This window comes from Acanthisitta chloris, unplaced genomic scaffold, assembly GCF_000695815.1.
Source record: "Acanthisitta chloris isolate BGI_N310 unplaced genomic scaffold, ASM69581v1 scaffold6291, whole genome shotgun sequence".
NCBI lineage: Eukaryota > Metazoa > Chordata > Aves > Passeriformes > Acanthisittidae > Acanthisitta > Acanthisitta chloris.
Window position 1 is genome coordinate 127091 of NW_008656542.1, and position 19676 is coordinate 146766.

The 19676-nt window shown below is 38.8% G+C and overlaps 1 protein-coding gene across 1 annotated transcript in view; it reads left to right on the forward strand.

Annotated features, from left to right (window-relative positions):
* MYT1L (myelin transcription factor 1-like) overlaps positions 1-19676 on the forward strand; it is a gene marked incomplete at its 3' end in the record, with an annotated part of 101890 nt that overhangs the window by 21071 nt on the left and 61143 nt on the right. Inside the window, exon 4 of the mRNA XM_009084375.1 lies at positions 4357-4727. Coding sequence (XP_009082623.1) covers positions 4357-4727 — 371 coding nt within the window. The remainder of the gene's footprint in view (positions 1-4356; positions 4728-19676) is intronic.

Sequence of the window (19676 nt, forward strand, 5' to 3'; positions counted from 1 at the left end):
AAAATAAGACAAACAACAGCTGACCTGAGAAATACAGGGAGCAGTGAAAGAATGGATAAAGGCATGCCCGACACATAAATCAATGGGGCCATTGCTTTGAGCAGGGATAAACAAGTCTAAAAATAATAAGGGGATGATCACAAAAGCTAAAATTGGTAATGTAGAGAAAATTGCAGAAGCTATAAGGACAGATTTCACAAATACATGAGGAACAAGAGGTCAGTGGGAGAGGCAGTCATCTCTGTATGTGGCTGGGGGGGAAGTTAGCGGCAGAGACTTCAGGGAAGCCAGCACTGCCTTCCCCTCGGTGTGCTCGCTGGAGACACCACAGGGAACATACCAGAAACAGAGAGAAGTGTCCTGGAGGCAGAATCTGAAAAATTAATGAAACAAAGGATGAGAGTGAAGCAGGGTAAGAAAGAAACAGAAGAAAATAGGCCAGCTTAACAGTAGGCTCTAGGTCTGGTGACCTGCTTCCCAGGTTTCTGAAATACATGGATTACTTTTTGATTCTCTCGATCTATGGAGTCTGCAGTACATGAGGTATATTTAAGCTATGTAAGGTATATAGTTGAAAGGCAAAAGGAAGCCAGTGCCAGACACAATTTGTAACATTTTATAAGAAAAAACAGTGCAATGGCAGCTTTATAAAATATAAGTCCAAGTACAGACAAAACCAAATTCAGGGTTGTGGAATAACTGGTACAAATTAATTAGCAAAGAGTTTACAAAAGCTATGTCAAAGTTAACTAGCGTAACTGATTTCCTTGGAAAAATGACATGTTCCCGAGCCTTAGTGCTGGACCCAACACTTAAAATATACAAATATTTGTTTCTGTTAGTTGCTGATGTGTCTTCAATTTTAATTATATGAGTAAAGGCACTGAAAATGGATTAATAAAGTTATAGACTAAAGTCAAGTTCACAACTTTACTTGAATAGCTGAGTTGCAAATAGTTATTTAATGAGATTTATAAAAGCATCAAAGTCGATCAGGCAGCTAACTGGAATTGATTTCTGTTGCCAGTTATGCACTTTCCAGAGTAATGTCTTAGATTCTCAAAAAGTCATAAAATATTGTGTAGAAAAGCATCAAGCTATGAAAAAAAATGAAAGATGACAAAAATGGCAGTGACAACAATTTCCTTTTACCTTTGAACATTTTTTTTTATCTAAAAGGTCATGTGATACTTAGATGTCAACTACTAAAATTAGGCAACAGTTCAAAACAATATAGATGTATCTGTTAGCCCCCTGCCCTCCTCATTTCCTAGACTTTTGTGAGTTCCAAAGGGGACTGTTTTGGGGCATTACTAGGTGAAAACTGTTACAAGTATTTAGAGTTCCTAAATGAAAAAAGATTGGGACAGGCTGGGGTTAATGTTCTGGCTTTAGTGTGACAAAATAATTGAATGGGGTTTTGAGCAACCAGATGTAGTGGAAGATGTGTGTGCCCATGGCAGGGAGCATGGAACTAGGTGGTCTTTAAGGTCTTTTCCAACCCAAACCATTCTATGATTCCACAAAAAAATTGAAGTTAAAGTAAATGGCAGTTGCCAATAATTTTCACAGCTGCACATCTACAGGAGCCCTTTTAGCTCAGAGCTGCCTGGTGTCATCTTTACCTCTTATAATGGTCTATGAAGGTTATTCTAAGAAGAAGAAATTAAATCATCGAGATTTCTGGGGCTAAGCCTATGCACATCTTTGAAAAGATGGATCAGGATTTTGAGAAAATATCATTTAATGATAATGGCATTGAAGCAACTATAGTGAGGGTAATATGCATCCCCACAGTAAGGGTAATATGCATTCCAAAAAGAAGGAACAGAAGCCAAGAACGTAAGGCACATCCATTCAATAAATGCTAACCTGACTGCTTAAATCCCATTGAACTGACATGCAAGTGTCTAAAACCTGCCTGAGCCCCAGGATGTGACCCACTCCTATTTTTCAGGTTGCAACATGTTAGACACCTAAATGAAACTTGTTCCTCCCTAATTATCCAGCCATTTCCCTGGGCACTACGTGCGCTCTGAAATTCCAGTTCTGAGGAAAAATTCATCTGCCTTCTCTCAAATCTCTATATGGAGAGCTTAAGTAGGCAGCTACTGAAACCCCATGGCACCAGGGGAAGCACCAAAATAAACCTGGTGTGGTCAGAACTGCAACAAATGGTGCTTCCCTTTTGCCCCAGGTTTTATGCACTGTCCAGACTGATGAAGATTGAATTCCTGGTTTTGCCCTGGCTGTGATGATGTGGGATATTTTCCATGGAAATGTGTCCTACCTTTCCTCTTCATTCTGGGCAGCTGTGTCCTGACTAAGAGGAGGACTCACAGGACAAGAGACAGGGCTGTTATTTGGCATGATCAGTAGTGATGATCTAAGGGCAAGGATTTCTGCTGTATTTATAAGTTTTCGCTGAAGCATCTTTGGATAGAAACACTTGCATTCCAAAGAGAAAACACCAGAAGCTTAGGGCTTCTCTTTTTTTTTTTCCCCCCCCAGGTTTAGGGCTCTTAAAATTAGTGAAGGTTTGGACTTCTGCTTGCCTGATGTGTACCAAACTGAGTTTCTTATATCCAGCTGCACAGGGACTCATCTTCTATGAGAGGATGCTCTTCCCCAGAATATGCCACATGACCTGCTGAGTGGAGCATGGTTCAGTAATCTGGAGGATGTGCATCTCTTCCCTCTCCAGCCTGCACCAGTAGGCCTCAACTTTGATGTCAGTGTCTGCAAACTGTATCTCATTAGGATTACTACCCCACTCCCAAGTGAGATGCATTGGAATCTGGCTAGATGGATGGAAATAAAATTTATTCAGTATTCCTCTATAGTATTAGTGGAGGGAGGTGTTTAATTTAGCCATTAGACTTTAAAGACACCCCAGTCTCTACACAGAGAAAGAGAGGTGCCTGTATTGCACAGAGGTCACCCTTAGCAGGTTTCTCATGATAAATACTATCTTTTGCCACTGTATATTCCTTAGATATGTGTATGCCAGGCAGACTGAACAAGTGGTTTAAAATCTAGGTAAGACAATACCTAAGTTAGGCACTTAAATAAAATTCTTGTTACCTAAGTAGCAGTTTAAGGAATTGGGTTGCATAGCTGCTGGGATGCAATTAAATCAGACTGAGATCAAGACCATGAGGACACCACAAAGAGTGCATCTGTAGTACTAAAGGTGGTGAAAACCCCTAGATTTCAGTGCTCTGTCAGGACAATATGAAGCATTATTAGAGTGGAAGAAAATGATAAAAGATCCACAGTGTTTTGTAATTGGAATAAAGGGAGCAAGAATATAATGTAGAAGAAGTTATAAGTAGATAAACAGAAAGGGCTAGAAAGAACAGTTTGACTGTCCCAAAAGTAGTTAATAATAGGAAGAAGACTGAAAGCTGATGTAGCTTGAGTAATGTTTATAATCACATAATAAAAAGATTCAGAGAGGAAGTTCTTTAAAAAAAAGTAATGTGTGTGAGCAGTCACTCACACACAGTGTAGGAGGTTGTAGAGGTTACACAAGGGTGATCAAGTTCAACAAATACGAATTATATGACCTTTGAGAAGCAGGTGGCTACTCTGGTAGAAGACGAGAAGTCTGAAATACTATTTCTGTTGCAGTGTGTTAAAATGATTGATGAGGAAGTGGAACTCAGCTTTGAAAAGTCTGACTTCCTTCATTGACAAAGGATTTTGTTTATTGTTTTCTTTTTTTGAATGTGAGAACACTTGCAACACTGGCCATGAAAACTGTTGGTTTTGGTTGTGTTGGGGAGCTTGCCTTCCTGTTTATATGGCCTTGTGCCATATAATCGAGCGAAACTGGAGGATTTAAGAGCAATTCATTGTTTACAATAATAATCACAAACAGCAGCACTAAGAGTGTGATCATATTTTCATTATTTAAATAGCATTGAAACATACCTTAACTGCATGCAATCAAAACTTACTGATATTACACTATTATGAAGCATTGCTTTATTCCTGATCATTGCACCGATAGCTAACAAGTAGGATGAGAGTGCTGTTTTTTTATCTGCCTTAGAAAAAAACGTGTCACATGTAGAAGACAAAAAAGAATGAGAAGGAAAAGCACGCATTTGTATCAATTCTGAAACTGTTATGCTGTCATGTATGTGTGACATTTTCAGGCAAATAGTAGTCATTTGCAATTTCACAGGTTTTGTAGGTGTCCTCCCTCTTGGTCATTACTGCCTAAGAAGCATTTTGCTTTGAAAATATGCATTCTGAGAACAGCAACTAATCATGGTGTAGAATTAGAATATATGACTAAATGAAATCTGGAGGATAGTGTAATAATTTGGATCTTTTATTTTTGCACAGTGTTTATGGCTGTCCTTTGGCAAAAAAAAGAAAAACACAAGATAAGCAACCCCAAGAACCAGCCCCAAAAAGAAAACCCTTTGTGGTTAAAGCAGACAACTCTTCAGTAGATGAGTGCTATGAAACTGATGGAACGGAGGAAATGGATGAAAAGGAAGAGGAAGAAGAGGAAGAGGATGAAGAAGAGGAGGAATATTCTGATGATAATGAGGAGCAAGGTGATGAGGAGGAGGATGATGAGGAGATAGATCGAGAAGAAGAAGAGGAGATTGAGGAGGAGGAAGAGGAGGATGAAGAGGAAGGTGAAGATGTGGAGGATGAAGAGGAAGAGGAAGAGGAGGAGGAAGAAGAGGAGGAGGAGGAAGAACGTGGTAATAATCAGAGTATTAGTAAAAAGTAAACAACGTGTGTTTTCTGGGTTAATCTTCTAGTGTGGTGTGTGAGGATTTAGCTGTGCGGTTCTCATTAGAGCTAATGGAAGTCATGCAGTTAAATCTCTCTGCTCCACACTGAAAATATACCCCACTGTGTTCTCTTTACATTTATATTAATAAGTCTGTCTTCCAAATATTTTTAATACACCAGCACTCACATTTCAAACACGGAGGGTGGAGGTGTGTTTGTGCTAAAAATGCTTGCATAAAATGTAATCCTAGTAGTGGATTAATGCATGCAGTTACCAGGAGAATATTCACAAAGGTACAAGGAAAGCATCAGCTACAGCTGGGTGCCTGTACTGATTATTTGCAAGTGTATTTGCTAGATCTGCTTATAGAATGTCAATGATTGCCCACATAAATTCTGTCAGAAGTTTGCAGATAATTTTTGTGAGCAAAAATGGACCTCTTCCCTTTGAAAATTTTGCTCCATGCTTCCCCCTACCCCAAAACACTATTCAGAATTAATTATTATAATATGCTTTGGTTCTTTGAGACTTGAATGCTGTGTGCCTTAGGTGATTCTGTTAAAAATATAGCGACTCAGAAGTTTACATAGATGACATCTTTCTAAAATTTAGATATTTTTGTTATCATACCATGGCATAAATGGCTTTTAGACATACAGGTCACTGTTAGTAACTGAATTAATGCAGCAGCAATGTGATTAACCTATTCACCTTTCTCTTTTCTTGAGATATTGGACTCTATATAATCAGTATTTTCAAAATATGTAATCAGTGTCCATTTACTCAAGAGTCCACATGCTGATGACAGACATCATAATGCACTGGGGTGAAATGAAGGAATCATGAAAAAATTAATGAGCTATCTAAAAAGTATTTTGTTCCCATTTCCAGGGAACACGTTTTTGGTTGGGTAGATTCACCTTTCTAACCAATAAAAATATAAGAAAAGCTTTCAGCACTCCTCAGTTGGATTCCTCTTAGGAACCAGGTATGAAAGTTGTATGACTTTTGTTTCAGCATTCTGTAAGGTCAGATCTTAAATCTTAAAGAAAGACTTTGGAAGTATTCTTTCCATTTGGGCAAGATGGTGGCCAGCTGGGTGGCTATAAGTGTTTTCTCAGATAGTGCATCTGTAGTATTTCCTCAATTGCCTGAATTTGCCACAAAATTGGTGGAGCATAAATGGTCAGTGTTAAAATTTATGTGAGTTTGATGCAACAGAGAAGCCATTTCCTTTTGCAGGGAACTCTGCTGTTTCAGAACCTGGAAAGAGAAGCTGTGTTAGATCAGGCTGACGTGCAACTGCTGTTGCTATCTTGATGGGCAAGCACGGGATGTCCGACAGTTTCTTTAACAGATAATGGTGACTTGAGTTTGTTGGTGCTTAGGTTATGGTGCAACTGCTGCTGTGATTTCAGCTGACATTAAAAACTTTGAATCTACACTATCAAAAATGATAAAAGGAAAAAACCAACAACTAAGCAAAACTCAAGAGCTCAAGAAAATTGCTTCTGGCAAGCCAGCAGGCTTGATACTCAGTTTATTTTTCAATGATGATGAAACACAGTGGTTTACTTACTCCAACACAGTTACTCATGCAGTTAGTGGTCCTAATCAATGTGCAGAGGCTGACATTGCTTTTTTGACTGCTTTCCTTCCATATATAGTAGGCTGTGGTTAAGAATGGCAAAAAATTTACAAAGGTACCTCTGTTAGCTGCTGTGCATATTACCTGGAATTAAAACTTAGGTAGGCCGTGTTTTTTTTAGGATCCCATGTTATTCCAGTAATAAAACATATGTACATTACTAAATATAAATGTTCTATGTAAAATACTAGTCATTGAGAAAAAATCCTCATAAAATGGGAAAATTTATGATAAAATTTTATAAAAACAGTATTTTCTGATCCTTTTGATTATCAACATAGTAATCACTATGCAACAATCCCAGTTAGAGCACAGATGATTTATAAGACACAGTTCCTAGCAATTAAGGAGGAAGGCAGTATGGAGTTCCTTATGTCTGTGACAAGGAGTGGAGAGTGATAACAGTCTGGTTTTGAAGACATCTAGAAACTAATAAATAGATCAGATTTTAAAAAATAATTTATTTTCTGTTGACTCTATGGGGATCCTGACATTTCACTTTATTTTGCTTGTAAATAAAGCTTTTGCTTGAGCTGCATTAGTGGAATTTGAACTGTTGACTTTCCAGGGAAACAAAGTGCAATCAGAGTTAGGTCTTAAACTGTGTGGTCTGAATATGACTTGTGCCTTCATCTATTAACTGTATGGAAAATTAGGTTTGTCGGCTTTGAATTTAGTTGTCTCAATCACTTGCTTCTCCCTACATGTAGATATTGTAGCAAACCACCTTTAAAGTCATCTTAGCAGGAAGTCTGAATGTGCCTTAGTATTCCTATCCTTAGAAACAAAATGCAGAATTGTGCACTGAACACCAGGATGCCTGCTCAGTTCTCATAACAGTTTCTGTCATTGGTACTGTAGATGGTAGAAGTTAATAAGAATTTCCATAGGTAACTACAGTCTAGGTGGACAAACCAGTTAAAATCATAAGTATTGGTGATAGAAGAATTCCATCAGCAAGTATAAGATAGGACTACAGAGTCAGCAGTTGAGGGGAGGAGGGAGAAATGAGAGGGTAGGAGAGGGAGGGTAAGGTATTTTACCATTTCTTAATTTCTTAGACCAAATTCATTTTTATATTAGAAAAGGGTAAATGCTGTGAAACTTTAAGTACATCACTGGCATGCCATTGCCCATACTTTTTTTGTCTAAAAGAAAGTGAATTTTGGATTGGATTCTCAGAGGATGTAGAACATATACAAGTAATGTAGGTATACAGTTACTGAAAATACTTGGGCATACACAGAAACCATCAGAGCCTTTTTGAAAATCACATCTTTGTAGCCTTGTCATTGATAAACCAAGGAATTTGGAAAACACAGATGTATCATAAAGAATCAGTCTCGCAAATCTCAAAATACCAATTTAAAATTGAAAGACAAAATACCCAAACTTTTTTAGATGAATTTCAAATTCTGTGCTTGTATTTCTGTACACAATCCTTTGAACCAAAATGAATGCTTAAAACTCTCCATCAGTGGCTAGCATATCCTCTTTACAGTTCTATTAAATCTGAATTTCTGAAGAACAGATATCTATCCATCTATCTGTGAGCAGACTTGAGAAGCCTTTATGTTCAACTTAATCGTTAAAGATGAATTTTCTGATATCCCTTATATACCAGAAAGAAGGGACAGATAAATGACCTGTGTTACAATAGCCTAACTTGCAGTACAAATAGGGAGGCATGTGAGTAAAAGTTGCTTTTGGAGCACCTCTTCTTTGTGATGGCAACTGCCAAGAACCTTTGGATTGAAATCTGAAGTGTGCTCAAACCAGCACAGCATTTGATTTGCAAAGCAAACCAAAATACTTTGTCCTGAGATGAGCTTGCTTCAGGTAGTCAGGTACCAGAGACATGAAGCTTTTCTACTACAGAAAGAAATTTCTGTCAAAGGAGCTCCTGGAACAGATGTTCCAAGGCACCATGTAGTCTGTATCACATGAAGGCATTCAAGACGCTTGTAGTCCGGGTGTTTCATACTCTGCAGGGGCAGGAGGAATCAGGCTGATTCTAGATCTAAGGAAATTTGATACATCAATCAAATCCTTTGCACAGATGATGCTACAAAAACTATTGCAGTTTCTTAACAGGTGAATTATGAGGGTGTATAGATGTTTTTGATGCTCTCTTACATTTTCTATTAAACTCAAGGTAGCAGGCATAACCAATATACCAATATGTGGTTCTGCCCCTAATTTTTCAGGTGAAATGTACTGAAAAAATAGCTGCAAAACACACATGGCAGTATATATTTAAAGGAGACATGGTACAGATTTTTTTAAAATAAAAACTAGCACCTGGACATAGAGATAGATACTTTACCTGTTTTCATATTTCATAGAATCATAGGATTGTTTAGCATGGAAAAGACCTCTAAGAACATTGAGTCCAGCCATGTTTCTTTACATTGTAGGATCGTTTTTAAAAATCTTGTCATTTGTGTTTTTTCTTTCACATGAACTCAACACAGACAGACAGACCCTCAAAATGTGAAATCCACCTATCAGATCTATTAAGATTGTTAATGCCCTCCACTAGCTTCCTGATCCCCTCAGCAGACTGCTTCTGAATCACTTATGTCCTCTAACCAAGAGGAGATGCAAACACCAATCTAAACGATGAAAGAAGCATACATGCTAAGGAAGGTGTGGTAGCACACAGCTTTCCATCTGTGCATGCTGCTGAAGACGTTCCTGATAAAGTAAACATTTTGATAAAATAAAGACAACTATCTGTATTATCAAGGTTGTTTGTCAGCCTGCTGACCACTAATAATATTCATTTATTTAAGCTCTTAGCAGGAAAGTGGTCATCTATTTGGTGAACACAGTAGGTGTCCAGTATTAATCAGTGCAGAGACTCACCTGTACCTCACCTGTACCTCACAGGCAAAACACCTAATAGAAGTAAATTATAGCTTTAAATTAAGACGCCAGAAAGCATAGTTTCACTGCTTAGGACAGTGTATATGCAAATATGTGCATCTTCCGGGGCCAAAGAAGACTAGATAAAGAGAAGGTGAAGCAGGTCTTAAGTCTTTGCCATATTGTACCTTCATAAAAGAAGATACCCTGTGCTTAGGGTGTCTCACCAATAGCAATCTGAAGAACAGAAAAAAACTAGAGTTACAGCTGGCAGACATTTATCTTGGCCATTGCATTGGTTTCCTCTGGATAAGAAGTTCCCTTTCTGGTCTGCTTATGAAGTGCTCCTGCCTGGGAGTGCTTGGGTCAAACTATAGCATAACAGCATTTATTGATACCTTCTCTTTTGCACTGAAGAGGCAAGCATAGATTGCAAGTTCTGCTGTTTAGCTGTTTATATTTCATATAGAGACATTCCAACTATACATTTTTGTTGAAAAGTTTTGTTGGAAATAATGGAATTAAAAGATTTGGAACATGTAGTTCAGAGCTGGAGACCTCAAGGTTGTTGGAGTAGGGTGTGGAAAGAGCTATCTGGTAAATATCCTCTGGATACTTCTAGTTCTTATGGAAAAAACCCAAATCTTTTAGTTATTACCATTGTTATGTGTACATAGTTGGTCGGTTAGTTACTTGAATGGGACTCAGGTGTTAGTTTAGTAAACTTTTGCCTGCATGCTCAAGGTCTTTACTGTTTGCTGCTCATAGGTGATATAATTTAAACTCACTGAACATTACTTAAATGTTATTTTTTAGTTCTCTGGGGTGAGATTGAGCCTGATACTGATCTTGTTTACATCAAGACAAACCAAGAATAGCTTTATGTCAGTAGAGTTACATTTATGTGAGGTGATGTGTTGCACGTGTCAGCCCTAACTCTTCCTCCCCTTGAACAACTATTTCAAAAGATTTCCTTCTATGTGGGTGTTTAACTCAGAAACTCAGTAAACCTTCCAGGTTGTGTTTAGACGCTTGCATAGCCCTCTTTGTCTTAACTTCCATGTTTAAAGTTAGGAATTTACTTAAGTATCATTCTCATGTAGAGGTTTGCACATTTAGCTCCTTTCCTGCAAATAAAAGACCTTAAATGATAATGTGAAATATCTGATCCTTCAAGAGCAAATTATTCAATTATAGCTTTATGCAGTGTAAAGAAATTATTCACCTTTGATGAGACAGATTATAGATCTCTGCCATTTACAGCTTTCGTTGATGTAAGCAGAAACTCTGTAGAGGACATTGGGATAGTTAAGGAGTTCAGGGTCTGAACCGATGGCCTTAGGAAAAGCATCATGTAATACAATCAACACCACATCTCATTTCAATGCTGCTTCATTCTGAAACTGTTTTACATGGCATGAAGTTGCTTGTTTGTACTTTTAATACACTAACCCTTTCCTTCACTGTTAGCTGTATCATAGAATCATAGAATTTAAGGGTTGGAATGGACCTTACAGATCATCTAGTCCCAACCCTCCCTGCCATGGGCAGGGACATCACCTCACTAGATCAGGTTGCTCAAGGCCTCATCCAGCCTAGCCTTGAACACTGCCAGGGTTGGGGCAGCCACCACATCCCTGAACATGAGATATTGGGCCCATTTTAATGTCAAACGGTTACAGAGCTTGTCTGTGACCAAACCTTTCTCTCATCTTGCAGAGCAGTAGGTCTGAAAAGGACCCATGTCTCAGCAGTGCTGCTTTGGATTCTCCCAGATTGCAGTTCTCAAGAAGAGGCTGTGTAGAGGTTGCTTTTTCTGCATTTGCATTGCATCCTTCTGTCTGCAGATAAATGCCGAGAGGATCCTTGACTTTGCCTGTTTCATTTATTATGTGGCAAGATCATATAGTAAAATTAATTATTTCCAGAATAGGATGGATTGGAGAAGAAATTAAAGTGCTGTGGTTTTAGAGGTTTATTCCTATTCTCACTTAGATTGTCTGTAACCTGTTCATTGCCAGTGATCTCCTCGTTTTGGCACAACTGCCAAAAAGCTGATTGCTTATGTGTTGTAGTGCTTTAAAGAACCAATAGTGAACACAATTATGTAGCAGCTCTTTGCATTCATATTTGTGAATATAATGGCCTGATGTTGTTGTAGAAGGTCTCACATCTGGAATATGTCACTTTTAGAAACATATTCACAGGTTGTACAGAACTGAACTCTTTGTGTTCTCTCTTTGGATTCCTTTGCTTTACCAGTGCTACTTAAAAGATTGCGTTGTCTACACTGTACTGCAGCCTGCACAGTGACCACAGATTTTGTGTGAACCCTTCTTGACACTATAGATGTAATGACTATTTAAAATAACTTTTGCTTGGTCAATGTTAGAGCTTCCTATTTTTCCTCTTGTGTTTAAAGTGCAGCTCTAAGGACAAATTTTCATCACCCTATTAATTCAAACTTCACACTGAGTTTAAAGTATTTTTTCCTAAAAGAGTGAACACAAATAGTATCTTTTCATCCTGAAAAGCAGAGAACTTTAGTTGGTAGCTGTAGGAGTTAATTTTGCTCTCTTACAGCTCCTCCAGGAGATAATAAAATGAAATAAAATTACAAACTGGATTGATAATTTCTTCTGATCCATATCTGTTCTCACAAATCAAATTTGCAGTCCTAGCAATTGCCCCAAGTTGCAGAAATTCTATTTGACTGAAGTATATAAACATAAGAAAGCATTTTTTCTAACAAAAGCATTGATGTGTAATGAACATATTTATGTAATCTTGAATGCTTTTGTATTATGGAAGCATTTCTTCCTCATTTTACGGGTCTCAGAACAATCCAGTTTTGTTCTTTTGTCACCTATATCACATATGGCATAGTTCTTTTGTACCATAAAAGATACTTTCCCTTCTGTTACTTAACGTATTCTGCAGATTTTTTGAGAGTAGACTATGAGATCTATAATTAGTGAGACAGAGAGAATTAGCAAGAGGAAAGAAACCACCTAAAAGTGGCTGGGTTTTGTCACTGTTGTTGAAATCCTCAGAATTGTTTGGCACATTAAGGCTTCATGCAGAAAGTACTGAAAATAGTCACCAGCATTAAGCATGTGAAGTATCCATTACACCACATGGAAACCATGGCAGACATTATATGCTCTGTGCAGTAAATATTATTGCTTTAGCAAAAACTTATGGTGGCTCTGTCAGGGAAAGTTTTGCCAGTTAAGAGGATTGACAGCTTAAGACTTAGTGGGGATTTATTAGGTGAACTCATCATCTCATAGTTCTGTCTTCCCAAAAGCTTAATTTTGCAGGCTATCCTATCAATAGAAAGAGTAAGTAATAGTATTGCTGTGAAACTAAGGGAATGCCACAGAAGAGTTGAATTGACACTTGCAAAAACAAACAAAGGAATCAGGCATTTTATTCCTTGTACTCTGCAGGTATAGATTACTGACAGAACCAGGGAGAGATCTGTGTGGCATGAACACTTCCAGTCACCCAACACAGGAGTGTATGCAAAGCTGCCCAGGCCCACATCAGGCTAGGGTTATGTCATTACTTTTTCCAAGCATATGTGGTGAGATTCCTTACTTGTCATATACACTTCAAAGGCATGCCATGCCACTTCTTTCTTCTGGTTTCTAGTGTATCAAATCTATTGTTTTGCCAACTGCTTCCACTTATCATGGAAGTTCTATATAAACAAGATGCATCTGCTAAACACTTTCTTGGACACCTTGTAAAGAACTGGGCTTAATTTTTTACAGAAGACTGTCATTCTGTCATCTGCAATAATTAAAACATGGTTCAACTTTAAAAGCTGGCATCCAATGGAAAGGTAAAAATTGTTGCTTCTTCTATTGCAATATGTTGAATTTTTTTTCTTTGCCCTCAGATTGTTAAGAGCAAAATATATTTTAAAAAGTAATAGTAGAAATAGAGAGTAGCAGATAATTATTACCAGACTGTTAGGAATATGGCTGGAGTTGAACTTAGAAGAAGTATACTAATATTTATATTAGAGTTTGTTTATTATCTAATGAGCATGGTCTGTTAATATCCTTCTCTGAAAATACACTCAGAAAGGACAACTTTTAAGTGAATAGAAACATTTGTGGAGTGAGATAAATGTTTCACAATAGAATGGAATGGAAATTGTGCCCCTATCTGTAACACAGGTGCCTGAGTTAAGTGTGAGAGGTGATGCAGGAGTTCAATGCCACATTTCCTTCTTTCCAAACACAGAAGGTTGGAGAGTAGACCAGAGGCTGCTTTGCATAAGCAATGCTCTTACGCATTCTGATGGAGCTCTATCACACCCTAGGAAAAAATATTCAAGAACTGCCATAGACCAAAGGGGTCATTCTTCTGGGAATGCAGGACATGCTGGGTTCCTGTCTTTGCTCCAAGGACACTTTAACTATCTTATGGCTTGACTTCCTAATATTAGCTTGCAAAATCAGTCCTGGGAACAGGGATGAGATGCTACCTTTCTCTCTTCAAGGCAAATGCCCTTGTATAATATGTATAATAAAGACATTGTATTTTTGCATGAACAAAATAGCATGGGGGGAAAAAAGGTATGGCTCTTATCCTACTCTTTTTTTTTTCTGCTTCCAAGTGGAAGTGAATCCAGTGTAGCTTTTATTGTGGTGACTAGCAAACTTTTTTTGGAGATATGATATTGAATCTGTGTGAACTGTGAGAGCTTATACTCTTAGTATTCTAATTCTTTAGTGACCCACTAAGCAATGTATTTCACCTGGGTGATGGGCAGGCAGGGGTGAACAGGGAAAATGATGGAAGAATCAGGTGGGTTTTCCTTTGGCTACAAATCAAGCAAGGTAATAAAAACAACATTTTATGGGAAGCCTTTTTCTTTCATGTATGTATTAGAGCATACCTGCTAGACTGGGTTTCTCTGGCTACTTATGTTTGAAAAGACCCAGTGTCTAGAATCATTCAGGGCTTACGTGGCAGATAGGTGGAGAGCTTCCTAAGGCTGGAGCTGTTTCACTACATGTAGAAGCAGAGCCTTGAACACTTGATCAGTGTTGAAATGTCTCCCAGGTTTAGGCCACAGATGAACAGAGATGTAGTTGTATCAGCAAGAGAAATAGAAATATGACTGTTCCTTTCTATACAGTATGCCACATGACAAGCCTAATCTGAAAGTATTGTAGAAATTACTGCTGCTATTCATAAAAAAATTTAAAAGTGATTTATGTTGAAATCCCCATTAAAGATATGGTATGTGTGTGAGAACACATTTGATTCTGACACACAAGTGGAAACACAATAAGTTCCAAATGTAAAAGGGAGGATAGGGCTCACACAGGAGAAAAAGTGTAGAAGGACATAAAGAAATGATTAGGAGATCAGCATGGGAGTACTGCAGAGAGCAAGTGAAATATGCTGCTAGGATTCCTTCCCAGACAGCAGGAAATGAGAGATGTGAAAGCTGCCATCTAGAATCTGCATAATGCAGGATCTTTAAATTAACAATTAAAAGGCTTCAAGATGGTAGGGTAATTTTACAGTATAGATGATCAGGATCAAGGCTAGACAAAAGACCCATACCCACAGGCGATGAAGCATGTTGCTGTTCTGTTGTTATATTTTCCCCTCCCTGATATTATGATGTGATGTAACTTATGCTGGGTTTATACCATAATGATGGAATTTTATATAATTGTCATTAGTAGAATCAGAACTAGACACATGCAGAGCACTTTTTAAACCCCATCCAATATGTGTAGACTCTCTGAGGCTTTTTATAATATTGAAAACTAGGATTATTAAACTACACTTGATCTGCAGGGAAGATGCAAACAGCAATGAGCCAAAATTACTGTTTAGAAATGCGTAACTAAAAGTAATAGCTGTGTATTCACTAAAGAAAGAATAACTGTCCTTTGGCAAGTATATGTTTTGCTTGAAATCCATGAGTTGCCCATCACTGAGAAGATAGGGAGTGTGGAAATAATGTACACTGTTTATGAATTTTAAGAATGGATTTGATGCAGTTCCATTGAATAAATTAATTTTTAAGTCATAAAATCTAATACTGCATTAGATAGAAAGGGACAGAGGGAAAAAATTAATGTTGGATAGGTTAATTCCATTGGCTCCTAAGCAGCTCAGATGCTTCAGTGTCCTGAAATCACACAAAGAGCAATTGAAAGTGAACAGCATGTCAGGGTGATTTCAGTATGAATCACCTGATGAATATTTGAAGGAGAAAATAAAAACAAAAATAATTTTAGGCAGAAGTAAAGGTATTGACTTTATCTCATGCACATTATTTTCACTGGTAAACTCCAGCAAAATAGCTTCTGAGCTGAAGCATCCTGAGACCAGGCTTTAGTTTTATGCAGCGTAAGACTATATCTGTATCTACATGTGTGGGTATTTTGGAAAACTGGCTATTGTCATTATTTGTTTTATTGATTCACTTTCTGTTTCTGTTGTTTCTGTAAGGATAGTTACAGTAAGTGTTTCAGCATAGATGTCATGCACTGAGGCTGTGCTGCTCTAGTCAGTCTAGCTCACAGATATATATTTAGTTGGCTGTATATAGAAATCAATTTAAATATATAGGTGATTACATTTGTCCAGTGAATATTCTCCTTTTAAGAGATACAAGCTTTCTTCTTCAGGACAAAGATTACAGTGCAGATCTGAACAGTAGTGGGAAATCCCTCATGGAAAGGAGAAGCTGACAATTTCTAAAATGAGGGCACTGTCTAGTCATTAGGTGGACAGATAGTTGGAATGACCTCACTGGAAATATCTTTGCAGATGCTGTAGTGACATAAAAAAGTGGTTTTTATCTGCTATCATAGCACACATTTCCTGCATTTGGTGGGTGTCTGGTACTCTAATCTCCTTCTTAGACATTTCCAGTCACATAGGCCATCTGTACACATAATACAGATGGCAAATAAACAGAAGATAATAAAGACTCTTTGTAGCTAGCTAAGAGCTAGCTGCACCATTGAGTCCCCATTTTCTCTTTTTCGAGGTCTACTGTATGTGTGTTCTTGGCAGACTGGAGTAGCATGATGTCGTGGATTGACCCTGCCTAGAGGTGAGGTGCTCACTAAAGCTGTTTTATTATTCCTCTCCTGAGCTGAGATAAAGACAGGGAGACATCACTCTCCAGTTACTGTCATGGACAAAACAGGGACAATGGTGAAATTAATCAAATTTGTTACCAATCAAAATCAGAGTAGGATAATAAGTAAAACAAATCTTATTTCCCAGACTCTACCTCCTCCTTCCACAGTGGCACAGGGAGATGGGGAGTGGGGGTTATGGTCAGTTCATTGCATGTTGTTTCTGCTGCTGCTTCCTCCTCAGAGGGAGGAGTCCTTTGCCTGCTCCAGTGTGGGGTCCCTGCCACAGGAGACAGTCCATGAACTTCTCCAAAGTGAGTCCTTTCCATGGGTTGCAGTTCTCCACGAACTGCTCCAGTGTGGGTCTTCCACGGGGTCACAAGTCCTACCAGCAAACTTACTGTAGCATGGAGTCCTCTCTCCATGAGGCCACAGCCAGGAGGCTGCTCCAGCATGGGCTTCCCGCAAGGTCATAACCTCTTTTGATCATCCTCCTGCTCCAATGTGGTGTCCTCCATGGACAGCAGGTGGATATCTGCTCCATGGTAGACCTCCATGGGCTGCAGGGAGATGGCCTGCCTCACCATGGTCTTCACCACGGGCTACAAGGGAATCTGCTCCAGCACTTGGAGCATCTTCTCCCCCTCCCTCTGCAATGACCTTGGTGTCTGCACAGTTGTTTTGCTCATATATTCTCACTCCTCTCTTCTCTGGCCACACTTACTTCCACCCAATAACTTACTTTTCCTTCTTAAATATGTTATCACAGAGCCGTTACTATGACCTGTGATTGGCTTGGCCTTGGCCAACAGCAGGTCCATCTTGGAGACGACTGGCATTGGCTCTGTCAGACATGGGGGAAGCGTCTGTCAGCTTCTCATGGAAGCCACCCTTGTAGCCACCCTGCTTACCAGAACCTTGCCACGCAAACTTCATACACATGGTTAAAAGAATAGACTCACATTTGCCTTACTTGTTCCTTCTGAAGCTGCGGTTAACAGTGTGCTTTCCATTGATCCCAGGTTACAGATTTTCCCACCTTTGTCTCTTCAGTCATGGCAATCAATGGCTACATCTATGTGAATGAATGAACCAGACCATAGTCCACTCATTTAATGCTGAATTCAATTGTTGCATGACTTGCTAACTTTTACCTTCCAAAATAGGATCACCACATTCAAACTCCTTGATCCCTAACCAGCACCTCTTCACTGCGTCTGAACATTGCTGGAAGGGTGCTAAGTCCCTCAAGTCAAAATCATACCAGGGACTCACTAAGAGTATAGCAGCATGAATAATCACATTCCACTGCCTGGTCTAGTATTCTGTCCCTAATTAGTTTATACTAGAACAGCTATAACCAAAGAGGCAAAGAATCCTTTTGTATTTACTTTATCCTTATTCTGTGGAGTAGCACTAAGTCTTCCCTGTCATGAAAAGATGGGAATAAGGGAAATGTAGATGAAGAAGCTGGATGAGGGGATAAGAAGTGAAGGAACAAACACCCTAACAAAAAGCAGATGAAGCAAAGTCTGGCAGTGGTGCATATAGATGTCTTTGTCTTTGCAGATTCCTTGGTACAGAACTCATTGAGGGGACAGAAAGAGAGATGAAGAAGAAATTTCAGTGATGCTATATTTAGCTGTTCTCTCATCCTCTAGAACGGTAGTGATGTGTGGCTCTGTCCCTTCTGCCAGTCAGGTCAGATATTATCAAAGCACAAATAGGCTTCCTTTGATAATCAAACACAGCTATACATAAGTAATTAAACCTATAATGGAGATCAAACACATCTAGTAAGATGTAACTCTCTCCATGTACATCAAACAAGCATCTATCCCATATAAAGCATCCATGCTATCCCATCCACATCAGCCTTTCCTGATACAACTTTTTCCACAGCCTAAAGATAATTCATTTTGGGTAGATCCTTCATTCCTCCCTCCCTGCAGTTCTACTGTGTCCTAATGATACTGTTGAAATTAAGCAATTTGAAAGTTTTGAGTATAAGCATTAGGGATAAAGATTCATCCCATCATTTTAATTGATAATGAATCAAGAGATATAGTCACTTTTGGGGAATAATTCAGTCAATCTACTTTAATACCTACCTTAGGATGAAAAATCAACAGAGTTGAGATGTCTAGTTCATATGGAGACATGATCAATATGGTCATCGGACACTGAGTCCGTGATCTGAACTGAAACAAAACCAGTAAAAAGAGATTATGTATCCCTATTCTAAAATTTTCCGACTTGTCTTTCTCAGATATTTCTGTGTGAGAAAGAAAATGTTAGTTTATGGACTGAAAAATGTGTTCTTCCAGCGACATCCTTCATAAAGAAATGATGATGGAGAGGGGTATAGGTAGGGGTCACTGCCTCCTGAGCAGTTACAGGAATAGCCCCATGAGAAGCGCCATACCAACAGCTCTCTGAGTGGGTGTTCTGCCATTGGTGCAGCTGGTCCTCTGTTCCCCTGCTGTCTCCCTGCTGTGTCAGTATTTGGAGAATAGCTTTGGCTTCCTCATTGCCTCTGCTGCCCTGCTGAGCCGTCGAAACCTAAGAGAGAGAGCAAGAAACTGCCAAACTCCACTGAATCATTATAAGGCTATGAGACTGAATATTTCACCTCCTTCATATACATTTGGGGGGGGGGGAAAAAAAATGTATAAAATGAATACCAGTCATCAGCTAAAGCCATCTCGTTATCTGCCCAGACAGAAGTCAGGTCAAAAATTAAGGGCTGCCTGAACCTGATTCTCAAAGAACCATGGACCTGATGGGAATGATTGGCTAAATTGTACTGCCCTTGCAAACCCAGCATATCCACTTCCGATTACACATCATCTCAGCAAGTTCCTTCTCAAAACCTAAACATATGCCTTAATATGAAATATTGCAGATACTGCAAACCAAACAGGGTCCATCCTTAAAGGTCTGTAGGTAAACAAAAAGTATTTTCTGCTGTCTCTGTGGTGGAGGAAAGAAAAGCAAATCCACAGCAAATTTGTTGCCCTTTGACTTTTTGGAAATAATGTTTGGCTGTCAGGGTGAAAAGACTCGAGGTTGTAACCGGAAGTCTGCTGGAAGTGATTGTTCCCCTTTATGCAGCATTTAAACTTTTGCATGTGGAGCAGTAGATCAGTTTCTTAATAGTTAATAGGGCAGTTTTGGGCTCATTAGCACAAGAAAGTTGTGAAGTACTGGAGTCTGGTGGTGAATGATGAAGATGATTAAAGAGCTGGAGCACATGAAGTACAGAGAC